Source organism: Exophiala xenobiotica (assembly GCF_000835505.1).
Source record: "Exophiala xenobiotica strain CBS 118157 unplaced genomic scaffold supercont1.1, whole genome shotgun sequence".
Lineage (NCBI taxonomy): Eukaryota > Fungi > Ascomycota > Eurotiomycetes > Chaetothyriales > Herpotrichiellaceae > Exophiala > Exophiala xenobiotica.
In genome coordinates this window covers 669,015-684,542 of record NW_013562494.1, presented here as the reverse complement: position 1 = coordinate 684,542, position 15,528 = coordinate 669,015, and the positions used below count along the sequence as shown (strand labels likewise).

The following is a 15,528-nucleotide window of genomic DNA, read 5'->3' as shown; positions in this document are numbered from 1 at the left end:
TGCCCACGATATTCAGCCAGATCCAGTCCTGGGCTGATGTGTCAAACAAAACCCCGGCTCAGTCGTTGCATCAGCTAGGGAAGGAACGGCGCGTAGGATGGACTGAACCGTATTCGCAGTGAGGTACGTCCATTCCAGCCCGTTGTGCCTCTACCTTATCTTCACGACCAGTTTACACCAATTCCTAACCGCAGAGATGCTCTCCGAGTCTCCGCTTGTTCGGTAGGTCTTCGCTGTTACTCAGCTGAGTGGTGGGTGAGTGGCATCCCAAGTCATCCATTTAGTCAGCAAGATTCTTTACCCATCCGCAGAAACCCTTCGTCAGTCAATCCCGTTGTAGTCAACAGCACTCCACCACTTCCGACTCAAGCTCTTACTCACCATGGTCAAGCTATCAACTTCTCCGTTTTCCCGATCCCTTTCCTGCAAATACTCACAAACAGCATTATCTGCGTCCCCTTCTGCATCGTAGTAGAATATCCCCGGCACGCTATCCGGCGAATCAAACACCTGCCACGACCGATAGTTCGGTAAGAGACCTGGAAATCTCGAACCGTCTTCTGGCAGTACCGCCTCTGGGCTAGAAGCTTGATCCCTCTTCGCAAGGTTCTCCGGGTCAGAGCACATGTTCAATTCTCCCGAGACGAGCGAGATTTGCTGCTTGGTCCAGGCGCGCGGCATGCGCTTCTTCTCGTACAAGCCTACGGCTTCCGGGATGGTGATCACGCCGCGAACGACCTCGCTCACGACGCGTCCGAGAAAGACCCCGTCTTCTTGCGCGGTCCCCGCACCCTGGCCAGTGTGGTTCTGCATACAATGACAAGCGTCGCCGAGCAGGACGACGTTCTTATGTTCGTTCGACCAGGTTTCCATGGGTGGCATGACCAGCAACGGCCACCTTTGGGTGTAGTTGACTAATTTGATGATTGACTGGATGGCCGGGCTGTAGTCTTTATAGTAAGCACGGAACTCATCAATGTCGACTTCTTCCATCTTCTCGACGTAGTAGTCCTTGCAGAACGAGGTCACGACGTTGAGTTCCTTGCCGCCTGATAAGGGGTAGGTCATGATGTAACCATTCGGTCCTGGGAGTGTCAGCGAAGGTAGTCTCGGTTGGCGGCGACCAGGGATTGCAGACCTGTCCACATGTCCATTGTGTTGGTAAGGACCGATTTTGCTTCGGGTGTTTTGGTTAGGATTTCCTCTCGAGTGAGTACACCACGGTATGCTGCGACTTTGGATGGCGCAAGAGGGGTGACCTCTGGGAAGAGTTGTTGACGAACAAAACTTCTGATCCCGTCGGCTCCGACAAGGAGATTGAAGCTGTAGGAACCCGCCTTTGTCGTGGTCACGGTGACAGAGTCGGGAGAATACTCGAGGCTGTTTACACGAGCGCCGACGATGATGTCGACGCCATGGCGCCGGGCGGATTCTGTGAGGCCGGCATGGAAATGATCTCGTCGCGCGATGTAGTGAGGAAAGCCGCATATCCTCTTAACTCGCTTCGAGTCAACCCGGGTCACCACCTCGCCATTCAAGCCCCAGGTGCGCACTTCGTCGACCTCGACAAGGTTGTCGCCAATGATCTCGTCGACGCCCCAGCGTAGGAGATATCTCGACACATTCGGGAAGATCTGTGCTCCTGATGTCAGTCACAAAAGCAGATTGCTGAGGTTCATGCTCGAGGCAGACCTGGATACCTGCCCCTATCTCTCCAAGCTCAGTGGCAGCCTCGAGGATTGTGACTTTCGCTCCTCCTCGCTTCAATGCTATTGCCGCCGCCAGACCACCGAGACCGGCACCAACTATGCCGACGTGAAGTTCAACGGGCGGCATTGCGTGTGAGGCGTTGGGCTATCGGTATCACACCAGGTTCAAGTGCCGACGATAGCCAAGGCTTGCTGGCGACGGCAACGCGCTATCGGTGACTTGCATAAATTGTTGATCTCGCCTTTTAGGCAGGTGGCATGTTCATCAATGCGCTTATCAAATGAGCCGGATACAGCAGGGTCAGCTTGTTCCAGTCTCCTGTTTGTATCTGTCGTCGATATCTCGAAAAAAGAGTGTTATCGGTGCTCTCTGCACTACTCATGATGCCTCAACATATTCATCGCTACCACGACCGAAGGGATGTGGACTCTGTCTCGCGAAGGAGGGGTATTGTACGGGACGAGACACAGTCAGCGTTCGACAACAGCTTGTAAGAGCCACGCCGTAGGCATGAACGCAGACACCCAAGTTACCGATAACATCACATGTCATGCCGAGCAAAAGCACACGACCGCCGCTCTTTTCACGACTTCCATTCTCACGATCTGAAAGTCAACCTGGAGCTAAGCTGAAATACGAAGTTTGCACCGAGGGCACAAGATGGGCTCTGCCGTGTGTCCATGATCTGGGGTAACTCCGCATCAAGACCACGCTGATCGAGGCGAGACAGAGCTCTTTCCCAGCCGGACACGACAGCTTCCGCTAGTGCAGCGAACCAGAAGATTCTCAAAGTAAAGAGACACAAGTTCTCACACGCTTCTTCGTATGCTGCTCCTTGGGCCGTACCTGGAGACCTCCTTGTCAAAGTGCAGAACTCCAAACCTCCCCGTGCTCCCGGTCACAGCCACCTCCAGGACGATGACCGGCGAGGCTTGAAACGAACGGGCGAGTCAGACCAGGTACGGAGCAGTGCACCAAATGTAGTTGCCGCGCTAAAGTTGAATGACGCAGGATCACAGCTTGACGATGGATTTTTTCTTGCTCTAGGCAGCCTTAACTAAAGTCTTAACTAAAGATAATCTACTTTAGGCGACTTAGTGATAAAGAATAGGCGAGAGTTAGGGGCGGAGAAACGAGCTTCGATATCTCTGGGGACCGTTCTTCGAATTATAGCTTAACGATAAATTTTTTCTTACTTTAGGTAGTCTTAACTAAAGTCTTAACTAAAGATAATCTACTTTAAGTAACTTAGTGATAAAGAATAAACAAGAGTTAGAGACGAAGGAACGAGCTCCGATATCTCCGGGGACCGTTCTCCGGAGCAACGGAAAAGAAAATAAATGGTCTTTTGACGTCCTCGTCATTCAACTTTAGCGCGGCAACTACATTTGGTGCACGTCTCCGTACGCGAGGAACAGTCTCCTTTAAAACGGGGTATACTGGGCAACTTAGCTTTCCTGCTTAGCACCCGAGTAGAGACTTGTACCTTTTCCGTGGATGTGGTACTCCGTACGCGAAACCATGAGATATGGGGCTGCGACCTGCAACCACTGAAAAAGGACATGGGCACTCCGAACCTCGAATGCGTCTTCGTGACTTTTTGTGCTCCCGCACTTTGTGAGTCTGAGCGCGTTCGCGTGGGTGTTTGCTAGAAGAGAACGTGCCAATGGTTGTGCGTTACTGGGCAGAGGGCTGCCGAAGCAGACGGTTGGACATCCCGTGTCAGCAACTTTTCGGGTAGAGATCAGAGTTGCTTGCACGCCGCAGCAAGTACGAGTACCTAGGTTAGTGGGCGTCTGTGGGCTCGTTAGTAAAGAATAGGCGTGGATGTCGACGAGGGTCAGGGAACAAGGAGGCCGAGCACGAAGGGCCAGTAGGCTTGTACTATCTGGGACACCTGCAGGATTGGGCTTGCGTTATTCTTCCTCCACATCTCTGTCACCTTGCCCTTGCCCAACTCCGTACTGACCTCGTCCTTGTCTGTCGTATTTCAACTTTTCGCATGCCACAATTTCTCCCTTTTTTGTGTGCGTGTAGATGCTGACATCCTAATCAAACCTACCTTAGATAACCTTCACAACGGCATCTTCTCTCGCTATACCGTGCCATCAAGACCAAACCCTCTCTTTGCAAATAACCGCCTGTCGAGCCACTCCGATCGACCTCTGTCCCTCGTAAAACCTCCAATCGGGCGCCTACCCCTTCTCCACCTGCGACACCTGCCAACTGCAACTGACAAAAAGACTTCCTTCTGCTTCCCTCCACGCTGCCTCCAGATGACTCTCTGCTCAACCAAGTCCTCGCTAGTCCGCCGATAGCCTCTCCAATCCGCCTGTACATGGTTAGATCACGCAACAATCGAACATGCAGACCCTGCCCTCTGGCTGCGCTCCGAACGGCTCGATCAAGTCCTGCAATCCGTCTCTAGTCGTCGAAAAGTGGTGAAATGTCAATGTCGCGCAGAGTAGCACAAGATTCGACTCTTCAAGCGCAATCCATCAAGACCGGGTCGACTTTTGCCGCGGCTTTCCATTACACAGAACCCAGCACGTCTGCTCAGTCTGCCCCTCGCTCAGGAACGTCCACTGTTCATCAGTCGGGCATGAGCGGCCTTTCGCCGCGCCGTCGTGCTGCCCAAGCGGCTGCTATGAACGGCTATGTTGCCAGTCCTGATCTGCCTCCACCTCCTGCGCCCACGTATGTTCGAGCGCTGTATAATTATGATGCAGACGACCACACCAGCCTGAGTTTCCGGGCAGGAGATATAATCCAAGTCTTGACACAACTCGAAAGTGGATGGTGGGATGGTGTGATCAACGATGTTCGGGGCTGGTTCCCCAGCAATTATACCGTTGAGATATCGGATTCTAATGAGCTGGGTGAACTGGCTGGCCAGGGTGAGAGTGAAACAGGGTCAGGGACCGAGGAGGATTATGATGATGAAGAGGAGGATTCAGATGTTCACACCCAGGACGAAGACTCCGACTTACCAATAGAGGGTGGGAACGCTCAGACTCAAGAGGAGGCGGCATTTTGGGTTCCTCAGGCGACACCGGATGGCCGACTGTTCTATTTCAACACGTTGACGGGCGTTAGTACCATGGAATTGCCGTTAGAGACGCCAACGAGTTCCGATGAGACTGGACCGAGGGATCGCAACAATTTCCATGTACCCGATCAAACAAGGCCACCGCCCGAGATGATGGCTGGGCGGTATGGGCAGAATGAGGAGGATTATGATGGGTCGGCATCTGAGGCGGACGGTGAACAATCTTTCCGTTCTTCGCGCAAGAAGGGATCCATGACTTCGGCTAGCATCTCAACTTCAACTTCCATGGACTCGATCGATGTAAGCGCAGCCAGGCAAGCGGGTAATCAATTTGCAAATCCTCTGACAAGTACTTTCGGGACATCCATGGCATTGCCTCCACTAGGGACGACGGCCACCTCATTCACTGTGCCGCCGCACCAGAAGCTTTCTAAATCACCAATGCCTAAATATTTCTTGGATGACACAGGAACGGCACCTGTAACGTGGAACACCTTGGTCGAGAACATGCGAGCGGCAATTGAGGCTTACCGACATGCCATCCGTACCCACGCCCGCGCTGAGTATGTTCGGAGAGCTGAAGACATCTCAGATCATTTGCGCATGCTGCTTGCCGCAGGATCAGGCACAACTGACAACCACTCCGGAAACCCTTCTATCATCTCCACCAACAAAGCCTTATACCCTCACTTCAGAGAAATGATGTCCAAGTTCTCGAAGCTTGTTCTTTCCTCTCATATCGCAGCCGCCGACTGGCCGGGCCCCGATGCCCTGACGAAATGTCTCCAGGAAGCTGAAGGCGTCATGAACGGTGTCTACGGCTATGCCGACGTGGCGAAACAGCAGCGAGGTGAAGAGATACCCCGACTGATTCCCGGCTTCATCATGGGTAGTAAAGTTGGAGGTAGCTGGAGAGATAACAACATCGACAGTCAGACCAACCTCGAGGAAACTTCATTCATGGATTCCGGCGACGAGTTGAGCTCACGTCCTTCCACGCTACTAGATGCCAATCTCCTGCAGCGCATCGATGATTGCAAGAAGAATCTAGCAGCCGCAATTCGAAGTTTGGAGGAGGGCCTTGTGTTGACGGAGAAGATTGTCACTCCTGCACGGCAGTCTGCGATCGGAGACGATGTATGCCAGGGGGCCGGCATTGTCATTGACTACTTTCGACCATGGAGCCATCTCATTGAATCGATCGACCTTTCTGCGCTAGGAAATGTATTCCAGAAGCCGTCGCTGGTGGATTTTGGATCGCAAAAACAAAGAGTGTATGATTCGGTTGGTGAGTTGGTGGTGAACTGTCAAGCTGTCACTGCACCACTTGCAGACGAATGGGCAGAAATCCGAGGCGAGTCGCTCGACACTCGTTTGAACAACGTACGGGGTGCATGCAAGCAACTCGAAGCTCACGTATCCAACTTGGGTTATGCGTTGCAGCTCTTACTGCCGGCGACCAGTCTAAGTGCTCCCACTGCCACGAATAAGCGAGACCACAGAAATACTGATGGAGGCGAAACCTACCTAAACCATCATCTCAGATCCGACTCAAATCACGCTGCTAACCTACGACCTGCATTGGCTGATGTTGGTCAGTCAAAATCCTACACCCTGGGTCAAGAACCTCCTCAAATGGACAAGAACCGTCGTCCTCCGACCAAGGACAAGGCGAGACAATTTTTTGGCCAGATACCGCCAAACCTGGCTCAACTAAAAACTGCAAACATCGAGCCGAGCTTTAATTCAGAAGACGTGCCGTGGTATTTGGAACTCGATCATGCTGACGAGGTGATCTATGACACCAAGGCTAATCCACCTCAAGTCAAAAGCGGTTCCCTGACAGGACTGGTTGAGCAGCTCACTCGACACGATCGGCCTGATACTACCTTTACAACCACCTTCTTGCTCACCCACAGATCATTTACGACAGCTGCAGAATTGTTTGAGCTGTTGGTGAAACGCTTTAACCTACAGCCACCGGCTGGCTTGAACAGAGACGAATTTTTGATCTGGGAAGAGCACAAACAGAAGGTTGCACGATTTCGAGTGGTCAATATCCTCAAACAGTGGCTAGAAATATACTGGATGGAAAGTGACAATGAAAAGAGCAGAGAATTGCTGGAGCGTATGATGGCATTTGCCAAAAATGCGAGCACCAAAGTCCCCCTAGCAAAGGTCTTGGTAACCCTGATCGACCAACGCCTCAAGGGCCAGGATACATCTTCGAAAAAGCTGGTCCTTACAATAACGAATTCTGCCCCGGCACCAATCTTGCCCAAAAACATGAAGAAGATCAAATTCCTTGACATTGATCCCACCGAATTTGCTCGACAATTGACAATCATGGAATCCAGGCTTTATGCGAAAATCAAACCTTCGGAGTGTTTGGCCAAAACGTGGGAAAAGAAAGCCAATGATATGCCACCATTCTTGAATGTGCAAGCAGCCATATTGCATTCCAATCAGCTCACCAACTGGACGGCGGAGATGATCCTGGGCCAAGCTGAGGTAAAGAAGAGAGTTGTTGTTGTGAAGCATTTTGTCGCTATTGCAGACGTAAGTGCTGAAAGCTCGATGTACTGATATGACTCGTACTGACTTGCACAGAAATGTCGTGCATTGAACAACTTCTCGGCCGTGACAGCCATTATCTCTGCCTTTGGTACAGCGCCTATCCTGCGACTCAGTCGGACATGGCACGGAGTCAACCCCAAAACATCGGCAATGCTCGAATCGATGCGTCAATTGATTTCAACAGCGAAAAACTTTTCCCAATATCGAGAGACATTGGCAGCGGCAACTCCACCCTGTATACCTTTCATGGGTGTATACATGACCGACTTGATCTTTATTGAGGACGGTATTCCATCCCTTGCAAAGAACTCAGAGTTGATCAATTTCTCCAAACGTACAAAAACTGCTGAGGTGATTCGACTGATTCAGCAGTATCAGAACGTCCCGTACAATCTGAACCCGGTGCCAGATCTGCAGGAATGGATTGCCGAAAATATGAGAAATGCTGGAGACGTCCAAGAAATGTATCCTCAGAGCTTGAAAGTGGAGCCTCGCGAGCGAGAAGAGGAAAAGATTGCTCGACTACTATCGGAATCGGGATTCTTGTGAGACCGTATAATACAATTACAAATGCTTCTTCCTCGAGGAGGACGGCGACAAAGCATGCGAATCAAGTGCGGAACTCAAAGGATACCCCGTTTCGATGATCAGCCCACATCGGGCGTATACTTGATGTACATTGTTGACCAGAGTTCTTCGTCTTTCTTTCGACTCTGCTGGCGCTGGAATATCAGACAACTGGTCGACTGGATGTTTCGGCCTTGATGAAGCTGTTGCACGGCGTTCATTTGAAGATGTCAGTTTGCTGCTCAATGCCACGAGGTCATGCATAATTTACGATTTTCATGCTGTGAATATGAATTGCAAGACGGCGCTCCAAAACTGGTAGGGGCCTATGTGCCAATGGCCAAGCGAAAGAATTTGAAGGCTTGGCTGGATATAGGTGGACTTTTGCTGGTTCGATAGCTGTTCTTCCTATAGACCAGTATCCGTATATTTGTTGCACATGTCACAGATGCCCAAGTATTCACTGTTTGTTCTTGATTCTTCCGGCGCGATCTATCATTCGGGATATCATACACAACTGCCGCTCTATGTCGGGACAGCCGTATATGTACAGTGATTTCGAGAATCCTGCGGCCTACCATGCTCATCCAATGCGTCTCAAGCTCATGATTTTCTATGCATAACCGTCGCCGCTGCCTGGAGAGGGGATTTTCGGTCAGCCACAACATTCAAGCCGCAACCAAGAAGGGTACAAGGTGAGGCGACATGTCCACCAGGATATGGGTACTGTAAGAGGTCGATCACAGGCCACAGGCCACAGGACACATCCACAGCCATGATGGAATGGGGCGACGATGACAGACAAAAAAAGGATCCAAGGGGGCTCACCTGATGATTTGGAAAGATCAAGGAATCCGCCAATACGACGTTTTCTCTCCGCCCAGCAGCGAATACTACGACCTCGGCGATGTCGTCAGGTGTGAGCGGCTCGACACCCTTGTACACGGCGTCGGCTTTGGCTTTGTCGCCGTAGAAGCGGACGACTGAGAATTCCTGCCCACAAAAAAATCGAAATTGTCAGTAAATGTGGTGCTTTACCCTCCCAGGTTTCTCTCTTTTCCTTTCCTCTTTCTCGGTGCTACAATGCGCTGGGAGCGGGATAGATAGGGAGTTTGCCAGGGCTGGATGGGCTTGTGCTTGTGCTTGTGCAATAGATAGGCCGGTGAGACACACGGGTGCTGTTGGGTCAGTGGCGGCAAACCAGGCCTCTCTTGCCAGTAGAGGTCATTGTGCTCAGCGCAAGGAACAGACAGTCTGAGGCAGCGGACAACCTTCTGAAAATGACTATAGGATGATTCTCCATCTGCAGGCGTCGGGGGAAAAGAACGGAAAAGGAAAGCAATGCAGCGGTGTAACTAGTACTCACCGTCTCGACCTGGCCCGGGTCAATTTCAATGACCCTGATCCTCGTGGCGATCAACTCCCTTCTCAGCGCGTCCGTGAACGTCCTGACAGCAGCCTTTGTTGCACAATAAATACTCCCGCCAGGATAGCCCTCGCGTCCAGCGATGCTGCCGATCATAATGACATCGCCGCGTCCGCCGTCGGCACCGCCATTCTTGTTCTTGAAAATCGGAAGCACGGCCTGCGTCATGTGGATCAGGCCCGTGACATTCGTGGCAAACATGACATCGATATCCTGGGCCTTGATGTCGGGAGCCTTGTCCACACCCTTGACGAGACCCGCGTTGTTCACTAGGATGTCAATGTCCTTGAACTCGTCGGGTAAGTTCGGTACGAAGGACGCGATCTCCTCGGGCTTGCTGATGTCCAGTTGCACGGGGAGGACCTTGACGCCCTGTCCGACTTCCTGGGTTATCTCGGCAGCCACCTTTTTCAGGGTGTCGATGCGCCGCGCGGTGATTATGATCTTGAGGTTGTTGGGGGATGTGCGTGCGAACTCTTGCGCGACCGATTTGCCGATGCCCGAGCTGGCGCCCGTGACGAGGACGGTCTTGCCTTCGAGGCGTTTGGACATGGCGGAAAGGGAGGACATTTTGTGGAGGGTTTGCGAGAATGCTCGGACAGTTGCTCGTCGTCGTGGGATGAGTAGCTGGTAGAAGTCCAGGTGCGGGGAAGGGAGAGGGCGAGAAGCGGTAGGGAGAAGAGTAAATAGTCTGCTCGGGACGCGGAGGGTAGAGAAGGTTGTGGAGCGGGCAGGCATGTACAGGAGGAAGCTGTAATTGAGCCGTGAGCGAATATGAGATAAGTAGGTACAACAAGGCGTGAGAGGATACTAAGTCATACGAGGTAAATGCTGAGGACAATCGATTCAAAAGATTCTTGTGGAATGATGATGCACCGAGACAGAACTCCAATTCTCGGGGTATCTCCGATCAGCGGCATCAACGGCGACATAACCGCCAGCATTTCATTGGATGTGGATGGCTAGGTGGATGAAGTACTCAGTACCGTCCAGGTGGGTTGATATGGTGATAGATTACCTGGTGGTTACCATAGGTATCTTGACTTGTACAGAAACGACACTCTCAATACATCTTTCTTGGGTGTGATGGACTAGAAGTGTGAGACTCCTTGCTCTCGGTTTGCGCGTACAATCGGCGTTCAGTCAACGCGAATTCGTCCATTCTCCATCTGCCACGAGTCTCGACAGCTCTCAAGTTTGCTGTCAGGGTCCCGTACATGGCGTATATCAATCCCACTTTCGGCGCTTCCCAGCCATGTGTTCTTCAGCTCGAACATTCCGCGGTGGATCCTCGTAAGCACGCTTCTGGCCTTGCTTGTTGTCCTTCCATGGCTGCTCGCCTCTTGACCTTAGCTGGCCCGAAGAATTGTCATTCCGACTGTTGACTCGGTTATTTGACTGGGCTTGATAGTGAGAAGAAGCATGTCCACGCGGGGCGTTACGCTCTGCTCTGCGTTTGCGCCGGGACTTTCTCTTGGGCTGGTCATGGTTTTGGTGCTGCAACTCATGGCCACGATCAGCTCGGTGGCTGGAGGCCTGACTGGACCATTCACTATACTCTGTGGACTGGGACTCCTGGTGCATAGCACGGCCTCGAATCAGATATTTGGCGTGTGGTTGTGGGAAGGTGTCAGATTGCAAGCTTGGTGCGATATGCTGACTTGGAGTCGCGTCCTCGGGAAGGAAAGGTCGCGCTGGCTTTGGTGGACCGGTGACACCAAGGGCAGCGAGGCGTTCTTCTTGCTCAACTGATAATGCTCGGTTCTCCAATGGTTGGAATGTTTGCTCGGTTTCGTTTACACAGAGACTCTGTGAATTGTCGTAATCGTCAGCATAGTCGTTGCTGAAATAACATCGTCGTACTCGCCTCTGCAGGTCTTCGAAGGTAGTGACTTCTGCATCAACAGCGATAGGTGCGAAGATTGGGTCATTTTGCATGGTCTGCCAATCCGCAGTTTGGCTAACGTTCAAGAGAAAGTCTTTGTCGTCGAGGTCATGAAAGAATTGGGATACGATGACAGCCTGTCTCCGGTCTTGGATATCCTGTAGTGCCATAGTCGCTGCCAAAGCCTGAACTCTCTGTTGTACGGGGAGACATGACACCTCGTCGAGATAGTCCAGTGCCCAGAGGTCGAATTCCAGGTCAAGGGCTTCGGGCGAGGGCTCGGCCCAGCAGTCACTGCTCTCGTGGTTGGAGGGAGGTTGACGGTGTTGGTAATCATAATCCCGCTGACATCTCTCTTTGAGATCGTGAGTTTGACCCGATACCTGGTCCAACTGGTCCGATTGGGCCTGGCTGACATGTTTTCGAGGTGGAAGCATGGAAATTGATTGGTTCTGTACAGGTTTGCTCGTGGGGAGCGTGCCTCTCGATCCTCGTGGATGATCATAGTAAGCAGCTTGTGCATTTCTCCCAACATCCTGAGTGCCGTAGCTCGAAGCTTGATGTGGTCCTTGGATATGTTCAGTCTTCGCGGTACACGGGTCACATGTTGGAAGCATACTATCGCCACGAATCTGGACTGGGGACGTACGTGTGGTGTATGGTTCTTGATAATAGGTCTCCTGGTGTTTGCGCTCTGTAACCGGGTAGGCATCTGGGTAACCCTCGGTCATAGACCATGTTTCGCCTGACGAGCTGCATCCATTCAATTTTCACTCAGAGTGCTCACTATGGGCTCACTTACTAGCGTTGAGCGGAGTGGTCGTCCTGCTGCCTGTGGCGACTGCCTGTTACCTCACTACCTCCGTAAAAGGGCCGTCCATCTCCGAGTGGTGGTTGAGAGTAACTTGGAGCAGTGAGACTTGGAAAAGAAGGGTAGTGGTGTCCAGGCGAACGGTGCGGCGGCTGGGAATCTGAGCCCACTTGAGAATAGCCCTCCATCTCGGGGTTATCGATGTACAAGGTACATTCAAAGGAGAGAGAGGAAGTCTTCCAAGCCAGGTTAAACTCGCTCGTCTTAGAAGCGTGAGAAAGACGATGAAGTGAGAAAGAGAACTTGAGGGGGTGAAAATAAAGAAGAGAACGAGCAAGAAGTCAGTGAAAAAGGAGGGCGCGGCAGAAGGGTCTGGATGGGAGAAGGAGATTCAGCAAAAGACTACGAGCTGAAGTAGGCAGGGAGTGTCATATAGCTAGGCAATGAATCTGATTCTCAAGCTTCATGTAGACAGTGAAGCGGTGTGAAGCTTTTCTTTGTTCATGCCCGCGAGAAGTATCTCTTCAACTGGGACCTCTACGGGCGCTTGCAGCAGAGGAGCAACAGATTTTCACTGTACCAAATGTTGCAGCCCGCCGCCGGAGATCTGGACGCATCGATATATCCATGGAGAAGAGATTGAGCTTTCACGATATTTCTGAGCACAACAGCGGACTTCTTGAAAGACCAGTGATGTTAGACCATCAGGAGTAAAATACAAGAAGAGGACGGAGAGGGATCGATTGGGGAGAGCTTGACCGATGCCCTTTTAAGAAAGCGAGGCGAACAACCACGAATACCGTCGTCACTTTCTGCATTCCCTGCGCCAAAAGAGCACGAGCCTCGATCATTTCCACTTGCTCGCCATCTATGCAATGAGATACAGGTCAACAACTCTCCCAAGCTGACATGCTTTTTGCTGTCTTCATGTCTTCTTCTTCTGGGTGCCTTGCAAGCCCAACATCATGAGAGATCGTGCCAAACCCGCCCACGTACAAAGGCAACACTTCCTGACCACGGAGGCGAGGCGGTGCGCTTAGCGATTTCGGCGAAAGTCCACACTCTTCAGCAATGCCGGGTCTACCTGGTATGATTCTCCAGCACCGGACATACCTATACATACTGACAGTCTTTCTGTATAGCGAGTATCGATCTTGACGAGTGTATCGCCCAACTGTACAAGAAAAACCTGCTGGCCGAGTCATTGATTGAAGCAATATGCGCCAAAGCAAAAGAGATGCTCATGAAAGAGAGCAATGTTGTTCACATATCTGCGCCGGTGACGGTAGTTGGAGACATACACGGTCAGTTCTTTGACATGCTGGAAATCTTCAAGATTGGAGGCTTTTGTCCGGATACAAATTATCTCTTTCTCGGTAAGGGGAAACCTGGTATGATGCAAGCCTCACGTTCTAACTTGATATAGGCGACTATGTCGACCGAGGCCTATTCAGCGTCGAAACGATTTCTCTACTTGTTTGTTTAAAGCTACGATACCCCCAACGCGTTCATCTCATCCGCGGTAATCATGAATCACGAGGCGTCACTCAGTCATACGGTTTCTACACTGAATGCGCACGCAAATATGGCAATGCAAATGTATGGCATTACTTCACGGACATGTTTGATTTCCTTACCCTGAGCGTGGTCATCAACAATCAAATCTTCTGCGTACATGGAGGCCTTTCTCCTTCCATCCATTCCATCGACCAAATCAAGATCATTGACAGATATCGGGAAATACCACATGAAGGACCGATGGCGGATTTGGTCTGGTCAGACCCGGATCCAGAAAGGGACGAATTTTCTTTATCACCAAGAGGCGCAGGGTATACATTTGGCGGGGATGTGGTCAAAAAATTCTTGCAGGTCAATAACATGTCTCATATCCTACGAGCCCATCAACTGTGTCAGGAGGGCTACCAGATACTGTACGATGATCGACTCAGCACAGTATGGAGCGCGCCCAACTACTGCTATCGTTGCGGGAATCTGGCCAGTGTTCTTGAAGTCAGCGATGCAGGGGATCGATACTTCAACATATTCGAGGCGGCGCCGGAGAACGATGTGCATCGAAACGAACAGCAACAACAGCAGCAGCAGCAAAATCAAACAAAGGACGGGCAAGGATCTCAAATTGAGTACTTTCTCTAATCGTCGATTCATCTCATCGTTGGAACCAACTCACAGGCCTGTTCGTGGCACCACTGCATGTGAGGCGCTTTACGAGCCCTTGACCTCTCGACTCTAGCCGCGCATTGTACGAGGTGGCGCTGCAGAGCTCCATATGCCGAGCGACCTACTCACCCCTAAGCTCGCCGCGGTCGTCCAGATGCACATCATTTCCAATCCTTGGCTATTTCAAACGACCATTCGAACTCGAGATGGGTCATGTCGTCGTCGTCAACGAACCGGGAAACTGCGTCGTAATGGCCACGAGCCAGCATACCAGACGGAGCCTCTTCTTTGGCGAACTTCTTCTCGTATGTTGGCTTGCCGGTGGTGTTTGGAGGATAACTGCCGATCATTTCCTGGTCCTTGCTCACCCGAATGCCCTTACGCTTGGTGACTTGGATGTATTTAAGACCGGAGAGAACTTGATGTTGGACCACGAAATTCGCCTTCATCTGGTACTCGCAACCCTCCTTGATGGTGAACGGTTTCTTCTTCAGGCTCTCAAGAGCGCCAGGTTGTGACAGATCTATGGTGATGTCGGGTCGGCCTACAACTTCCTGAAGAGGGTCAGCGGTGTCAGCGAAGGTGGAACACTTTCACGTGGATATTACGTACCAGAGCAAGAGATTTGATGATGCAGAGGCGAGGGTCATTGGGATTAGAGATTGAGTCGCCGGTAGCCAGGCCAAGAGAAGCCTTCCATCGGTTCAACGCCTCATCTTCTTGGTCTGAATATATCAAAAGTCAGTGATATCTTGAACATGCCCAACAAGAAACAAGGTGAGATAGCCTGTGTAGCCATCATTTAGAGACAGACAAAGATATCACAAACTACCCGCTCGCGCCGCTCTTTGCATGAGGGGGACTTGGTGTACATTTGTAGTCCGGCAGTTTTATGTCCATGCATAACCCAAATGCGTTCTCTTCCACCATGCTTTGTAGATAATGTTGAGTCGATCAAGTGGAACTCACCTAATTTGTGATATTCATCAAGCGTCTTCTTCTCTCCAACCTTGAAACCAGGGGTCTGCTCGGCTGCAACGTCGTCCGACATGTTTGTTTGTTTACCAAGCTGAGTGTCCCTTTGTATGCTGTGATGTGATGATTTTATCTGCGGATCTGCTTGTGTAGACTCTGGTAGACTCTTATGTTATCACTGAAGTACAACTCTGCTGAAGATATTGGAGGGTTGCAACATGAAACACTCAGGGCGGTCAGAATGCCTCAGATTGCACGTGATTGATACTCCTTCACGGTTGAATCCACATTGAAACTGTCGCCCCGCACTTGCCGCTTTTGACAGATTAAATGGGATGACGCGACGCGAC

At 51.3% G+C, this 15,528-nt stretch overlaps 6 protein-coding genes across 6 annotated transcripts; 2 read left to right on the top strand and 4 right to left on the bottom strand.

Moving 5' to 3' along the window:
• Nucleotides 1-213: 213 nt before the first annotated feature.
• Nucleotides 214-1,836, bottom strand: PV05_00270 (uncharacterized protein; the record flags this gene model as incomplete). The annotated part of the gene is made up of 3 exons (XM_013465147.1): nt 214-1,085; nt 1,139-1,634; nt 1,693-1,836. The coding sequence occupies 3 exons, from the start codon at nt 1,834-1,836 to the stop codon at nt 322-324; spliced, it is 1,404 nt and encodes a 467-aa protein (XP_013320601.1). The 3' UTR covers nt 214-321.
• Nucleotides 1,837-3,651: 1,815 nt separating this feature from the next.
• On the top strand, nt 3,652-8,350 carry PV05_00269 (uncharacterized protein). The gene is made up of 2 exons (XM_013465146.1): nt 3,652-7,318; nt 7,370-8,350. Exons 1-2 carry the CDS (start codon nt 4,157-4,159, stop codon nt 7,883-7,885), a joined length of 3,678 nt encoding a protein of 1,225 aa, XP_013320600.1. The 5' UTR covers nt 3,652-4,156; the 3' UTR covers nt 7,886-8,350.
• Nucleotides 8,122-10,178, bottom strand: PV05_00268 (uncharacterized protein). Its single transcript, XM_013465145.1, has 3 exons — nt 9,270-10,178; nt 8,732-8,896; nt 8,122-8,539 (listed from the first exon to the last, which is right to left on the bottom strand). The coding sequence occupies exons 1-3, from the start codon at nt 10,065-10,067 to the stop codon at nt 8,507-8,509; spliced, it is 996 nt and encodes a 331-aa protein (XP_013320599.1). The 5' UTR covers nt 10,068-10,178; the 3' UTR covers nt 8,122-8,506.
• Nucleotides 10,179-10,504: 326 nt separating this feature from the next.
• Nucleotides 10,505-12,213, bottom strand: PV05_00267 (uncharacterized protein; the record flags this gene model as incomplete). Its single annotated transcript, XM_013465144.1, has 2 exons — nt 10,505-11,967; nt 12,017-12,213. 2 exons carry the CDS (start codon nt 12,211-12,213, stop codon nt 10,557-10,559), a joined length of 1,608 nt encoding a protein of 535 aa, XP_013320598.1. The 3' UTR covers nt 10,505-10,556.
• Nucleotides 12,214-12,851: 638 nt separating this feature from the next.
• PV05_00266 (uncharacterized protein) lies at nt 12,852-15,061 on the top strand. The gene is made up of 3 exons (XM_013465143.1): nt 12,852-13,112; nt 13,168-13,401; nt 13,452-15,061. The coding sequence occupies exons 1-3, from the start codon at nt 13,097-13,099 to the stop codon at nt 14,177-14,179; spliced, it is 978 nt and encodes a 325-aa protein (XP_013320597.1). The 5' UTR covers nt 12,852-13,096; the 3' UTR covers nt 14,180-15,061.
• PV05_00265 (uncharacterized protein) lies at nt 14,143-15,380 on the bottom strand. Its single transcript, XM_013465142.1, has 3 exons — nt 15,173-15,380; nt 14,816-14,928; nt 14,143-14,757 (listed from the first exon to the last, which is right to left on the bottom strand). Exons 1-3 carry the CDS (start codon nt 15,252-15,254, stop codon nt 14,365-14,367), a joined length of 588 nt encoding a protein of 195 aa, XP_013320596.1. The 5' UTR covers nt 15,255-15,380; the 3' UTR covers nt 14,143-14,364.
• Between the last annotated feature and the right edge of the window lie 148 nt (nt 15,381-15,528).

Bases quoted from the DNA above. Each gene is read 5' to 3' on its own strand.
- PV05_00269 (XM_013465146.1), top strand. From the start codon at position 4,157: ATGTCAATGTCGCGCAGAGTAGCACAAGATTCGACTCTTCAAGCGCAA. The intron at 7,319-7,369 runs GTAAGTGCTGAA...TGACTTGCACAG, and splicing joins ATTTTGTCGCTATTGCAGAC to AAATGTCGTGCATTGAACAA.
- PV05_00268 (XM_013465145.1), bottom strand. From the start codon at position 10,067: ATGCCTGCCCGCTCCACAACCTTCTCTACCCTCCGCGTCCCGAGCAGA. The intron at 8,897-9,269 runs GTGAGTACTAGT...TTTTGTGGGCAG, and splicing joins ACCCGGGCCAGGTCGAGACG to GAATTCTCAGTCGTCCGCTT. The intron at 8,540-8,731 runs GTGAGCCCCCTT...TCCCCTCTCCAG, and splicing joins TGATCTTTCCAAATCATCAG to GCAGCGGCGACGGTTATGCA.
- PV05_00266 (XM_013465143.1), top strand. The intron at 13,402-13,451 runs GTAAGGGGAAAC...AACTTGATATAG, and splicing joins TACAAATTATCTCTTTCTCG to GCGACTATGTCGACCGAGGC.
- PV05_00265 (XM_013465142.1), bottom strand. From the start codon at position 15,254: ATGTCGGACGACGTTGCAGCCGAGCAGACCCCTGGTTTCAAGGTTGGA. The intron at 14,929-15,172 runs GTGAGTTCCACT...TGATATATTCAG, and splicing joins TGATGAATATCACAAATTAG to ACCAAGAAGATGAGGCGTTG. The intron at 14,758-14,815 runs GTACGTAATATC...GACCCTCTTCAG, and splicing joins TCATCAAATCTCTTGCTCTG to GAAGTTGTAGGCCGACCCGA.